This window comes from Moschus berezovskii, chromosome 14, assembly GCF_049115385.1.
Source record: "Moschus berezovskii isolate FMDL1 chromosome 14, NW_MosBer_1.0, whole genome shotgun sequence".
NCBI classification, from domain to species: domain Eukaryota; kingdom Metazoa; phylum Chordata; class Mammalia; order Artiodactyla; family Moschidae; genus Moschus; species Moschus berezovskii.
The window spans coordinates 72,858,824-72,863,765 of record NC_142473.1 but is presented as its reverse complement, the minus strand read 5'-3'; the positions used below and the strand labels follow the sequence as shown (position 1 = coordinate 72,863,765).

General features: G+C 37.0%; 1 protein-coding gene across 1 annotated transcript; it reads left to right on the top strand.

Annotated features, from left to right (window-relative positions):
- The first annotated feature begins 2,205 nt into the window (after positions 1–2,205).
- LOC129554057 (recQ-mediated genome instability protein 1) lies at positions 2,206–4,375 on the top strand. The gene has a single exon (XM_055422706.2). It carries the CDS (start codon positions 2,386–2,388, stop codon positions 4,255–4,257), a length of 1,872 nt encoding a protein of 623 aa, XP_055278681.2. The 5' UTR covers positions 2,206–2,385; the 3' UTR covers positions 4,258–4,375.
- Positions 4,376–4,942: the final 567 nt, after the last annotated feature.

Sequence of the window (4,942 nt, the reverse complement as noted above, 5' to 3'; positions counted from 1 at the left end):
TTAAATCCTAGTTAATACTACCACGCGTGCTACAACCAAACACATCCACACTACCTACAGCAGCACATAAGGGGCACCCCAGTACTGTATAAGCTCTGGCTGGGTCTACTCTTTCCTTGGTGTTGGCACTGCCAGCTTAATCATTACAAATCAGTCATTTAAAGGCTAATTATAAAAAAAGGAATCTATAATTAGAGCTGGTTGCCAGCTCATTTCTAACAGAATACTCAGCACAAATCCCATCTGTTTTTTATACCTATTTATTAATAACCTCACTCATTTGTAAGTAGGGTGATCTTATACTTTAGCTTTCAAATCAGGATACTTCGGAAAGTGCAAGGAAGCACTATTAGGAATTACACTGAAATAATAAGCATGAAAGAAAGTAGGCGTTCAATTCACTCTCCCAATAATTGCCCCTTATCAGCCAAGTCTTTCTAGAACTCCAGCCACTAGACTAAATACATGTCCAACTCCACTCTCATCATTTAAAACCCTTCTGCTGTGACTGCTCCAGTGTATATGGGCTAACATCAGTGAAGTAGATTATAATTCCAAACTCTGAGTGTTCCTTTCACCATCTTGTTCAATATGAAACCTGGCAGCAAACCCCTCCCGTATGAATTATCCCCACATTTTTCCTACTAAGCAGCCAGACGTTGAAATAAGTATCTTCCTTGTTTTTCAAAATGTCATTTGCTCAAAATACCATTTCTTTCAGAAAAGGCATATTTGACATAACACCGCTGAGACACCCAACACTTCTGGGGTTATCTGCTGACCTCCAAATCATCGCCCTCCTTTCTTGGAAATGTTATTATTCAGTTCATGATTTCTCTCTCTCCAGTACTATTTTCACCGTGATTTTAGTGACTAATGATTCCAACTGTATCACCCACCAAACACACTGGTTGTTCAGCTTCTTCGGTTCATCACTTCTAACAATATTTACCTCCATCTTTCATCAGCCGCCCATCCCCATGCAAGACAGCACTCTTACTCAGAAAAATCTCAATTTTAAGCATTCACTGTCAAAGCATCATCTCCTATTTCCCTAGGGTATTGTTCAGTTTTCTCCTTGTTCCTCCCACATCATCAATGCATCCACTTTTACTGGAATATTCTTATTACCATATAAACACTACTGCAATATTTTTCATCTATAGGAGGAACATGCTCTTAATTCTCATACCCCATCTCTAGTTCCTATCTCTTTAGTTCACTTCATAGCAAAACCCTTGGTGAACGTTGTCTACAATCCCTGACCAACTGCCCTCTATAATCAATCACATTATGCTTTCGTCCCAATAAAACTTCACTAAGGTGGGAGAAGGAGGCTCTCTTGACATTCTAGCCAGGTTTTCATCTTGTCAATATTTTTGGACTTCTCATGAGTGCTGACACAATGAATTCTTCCCTTCTTCTAGAAATACCTAATTCACTTGGCATTCTAGACACTCCATTCTCCTGTCTCACTGTCAGCTTCTCAGTATCTTTTGTGAATTATCAACACTAAGTTGCAACAAGACTACTACTGCGTGCCTTCCTCTTCTCTCTCTATTCAATCCCTGAGCCATCTCTTTTGCGACCACACTTTTATGTTTCTCATATATGCTATTGATTATTACACTTATTTTCCTCCAACCTGGATAACATTGCTGAGGGTTTCAGACTCAGGTCATCTACTTTTGGAAGCCCTGATATACAACCCAAGTTGAACACAGCCAGAAAAACTCCTGTGGACACGTTCAAACATTTTTTTGTTCTTCACCAATCTTCTATTAATCAATAATATCACCATCATTCACCCAGTTCCTCAGTCTAAATATTTAGGAATCAAGGTTGCAGTTTTGCTTTCCTTCTCATGTCACATCCAATTTAATAAAATGAGCTTACTTTAGAGATATTGTGGGTTTGGTTCCGGACCACACCAATAAAGACCATATCACAATAAAGTGAGTCACACATTTTTTTTTTTTTGTTTCCCAATGCATAGAATAGTTAAATTTATACTATATTATAGTTTATTAAGTGTGCAACAGCATCGTGTCTGAAAAGCAATGTGCTTACTTTAAAAAAAGACTTTAGCTGGATAAAGCTCACCATCATCTGAGCCTTCGGCGAGTCATAATAATAACCTCAGGGTTCCTAGTCTCACGGTTGCGTGCCCGGGAACTGCTGTTGCACGAGGGGAAGGCGGGACCATCTTTTAAGCATACAGCTGAACTTGGTTTATTCAGTTTGAGAGTATCTTTTAAGAGCTCTCAGGCCATTTCTGGGCAATAGAGGTTACCAGTACTCCACTGAACAACCAGTTCTAAATCCTTTCATCAAATCCTATTCCAAATGGTAATAGATGCCTAATATTTTCCTTTTGTGAAAGAAATGAGTGTAACTAGTATTGCATTAAGAGTTGAAACCTGGCTTTCAGCTACATGGCATGTTAAAGTGCCTTTAACGTGGCTAGAAGCTTGTATTAACTGGATCCAAGAAGAAAATGATAATGTTAATTTGAGTCAGGCACAAATGAATAAACAAGTGTTTGAGCAGTGGCTTCTTACCGATCTGAGAGATTTAGAGCATCATCTTTTACCTACTGGCATTTCAGAAACTCCGAAAGGAGAACTGAATGGATTTTTTGCTCTGCAGATTAATTCATTGGTTGATGTAAGTCAGCCTGCATATGCCCAGATACAAAAGTTGAGAGGAAAGAATACAACCAATGACCTAATTACAGCTGAAACACAAGTAACCCCCAAACCTTGGGAAGCAAAGCCTTCACGGATGTTGATGCTACAGCTAACTGATGGAATTGTACAAATACAAGGAATGGAATATCAGTCTATTCCAGCTCTGCACAGTGATCTTCCTCCAGGTACAAAAATTTTGATTTATGGAAATATTTCTTTCCGTCTTGGTGTTCTCTTGTTGAAACCAGAAAATGTGAAAGTGTTAGGAGGAGAAGTCGATGCTCTTTTAGAGGAATATGCCCAAGAAAAAGTTCTTGCAAGATTAATTGGGGAACCTGATCCTATAGTTTCAGTCATACCAAATAATTCTAACCAAAGCATCCCCAGAATTACAGATGTTCTAGATCCTGCGTTGGGACCTTCTGATGAAGAACTCTTGGCAAGTCTTGATGAAAATGATGAGCTTGCAGCAAATAATACTACCTTTTTGGAAAGAAGTTGTTTCATAGGTAATTCTTCAAATACTGTTCCCATCAGACAGTCAGATTTTGAACCAGAACTTATTACTTCTCCAAGGCCAAAGGGGAAACCACGAAACCAATCTATGCTTTTTACTGATGAGGAATTAGATGACTTTTCATTGGAGGAGGCCTTGCTTTTAGAAGAAGCTGTCCAGAAAGAACAAATGGAGACCAAAGAATTACAACTATTGACTTTGAACAGAACTACAGAAAGTATAGAGAGGTTTTCACATAGATCTAATACTCTAAATAGTTTTTCTTTTATTTGCAAAAATGGAAATAATAATTGGAGTGAAAAAAATTTATCTGAACAAATGACTAGTGAAGACAAATCTGTTAGTTGTCCATCTACTAGAGACCAAAACAGTAGTAGTCTTTCAGTTAATCATAATGTACCCCTACCCCATGATTTTACAAATAAAGATAAGAGCTCAGAGACATATAAAATAAAACAAATTAGCAGTTCAGATGGACATTCCTTAAATAATAAAATGTTCAACGGAGAGCTGGTCAGTAATGTACCAAAAAGGAGTTCAGACGTTCCTAATGAAGATGAACACCATTTACAGACTTGTTCTTTACGATTGTCAGAGAATAGCACTGGACTTTCTATCACCATGGACTTGAATTCTCCACCCTTTATCTATTTGTCTGTTCTAATGGCCAGCAAACCAAAGGAGGTTACAATAGTGAAAGTCAAAGCATTTATTGTAACCTTAACTGGAAATCTCTCAAGTTCTGGTGGCATTTGGAGTGTCAGAGCAAAAATTTCTGATGGTACTGCATATCTAGATGTAGACTTTGTAGATGAAATACTTACTAGTCTGATAGGGTTTTCAGTATCAGAAATGAAACGGTTAAAAAAGGATCCTTGTAAATACCAAAGGTTCCTGGAAGGTTTGCAGAAATGTCAGAGAGATCTAATAGATTTGTGCTGTCTGATGACTATTTCATTTAATCCCTCCTTGTCTAAGGCGATGGTACTGGCATTACAAGACGTTAATATGGACCACCTTGAGAACCTAAAGAGGAGATTAAAGAAATAATTTACTGAAATAGTATTTTAAAACAATTTCAATAAGCAGGGAAATATTTAGAATTAAATTTGTCCTTTTACTTTCACAACTTTTTGAAAAGGAAGTTTCATAACTGATTTCAGTTTAATTTTAAAATGCTTAATCATGATTGTGTGTTTAAGTTTTTTTAATAAAGTGTTTTATAGTAAAAAAAAAAAATAACCTCAAAGATCACTGATCACAGAACATCATAGCAAATACCAGAACAAGGAAAATTAGAAAGACTGCGAGAATCACCAAAATATGACACAAAGTGAGCAAATTTGGGGAAATGATACCAGTATACTTGCTCAATACAAGCTGCCACCAACCTTCAACTTGTTAAAAAAAAAAAAGCAATAAAGCAAAGCGTAATTAAGTGTATTTACTTTATTATACAAAATACAAGGTTTGTATTGTTGGATCTTATCTCAAAATATACTGTACATCAGACTACTTCTTTCCATCCGTTACGACCCAAAACTAAGATGCAGTCATAGTGTTTGTGAAATACAAAGTCTCCTTAGGGGTCTTTCTTCCTCCACTATTCTTATCTGAAAACTATTTTCAGCACAGCATCCTCAGTAATTGTTTTCAAAAGTAAGCAGCATCTAATCCCTCCCTTGCTTCATCCTCTCTACCACACTTAGAAAATGTCGATTCTTCATCTTGGCAC

What these genes read in the sequence shown, in the direction of transcription:
- LOC129554057 (XM_055422706.2), top strand. Translation starts at nt 2,386, where the DNA reads ATGAGTGTAACTAGTATTGCATTAAGAGTTGAAACCTGGCTTTCAGCT.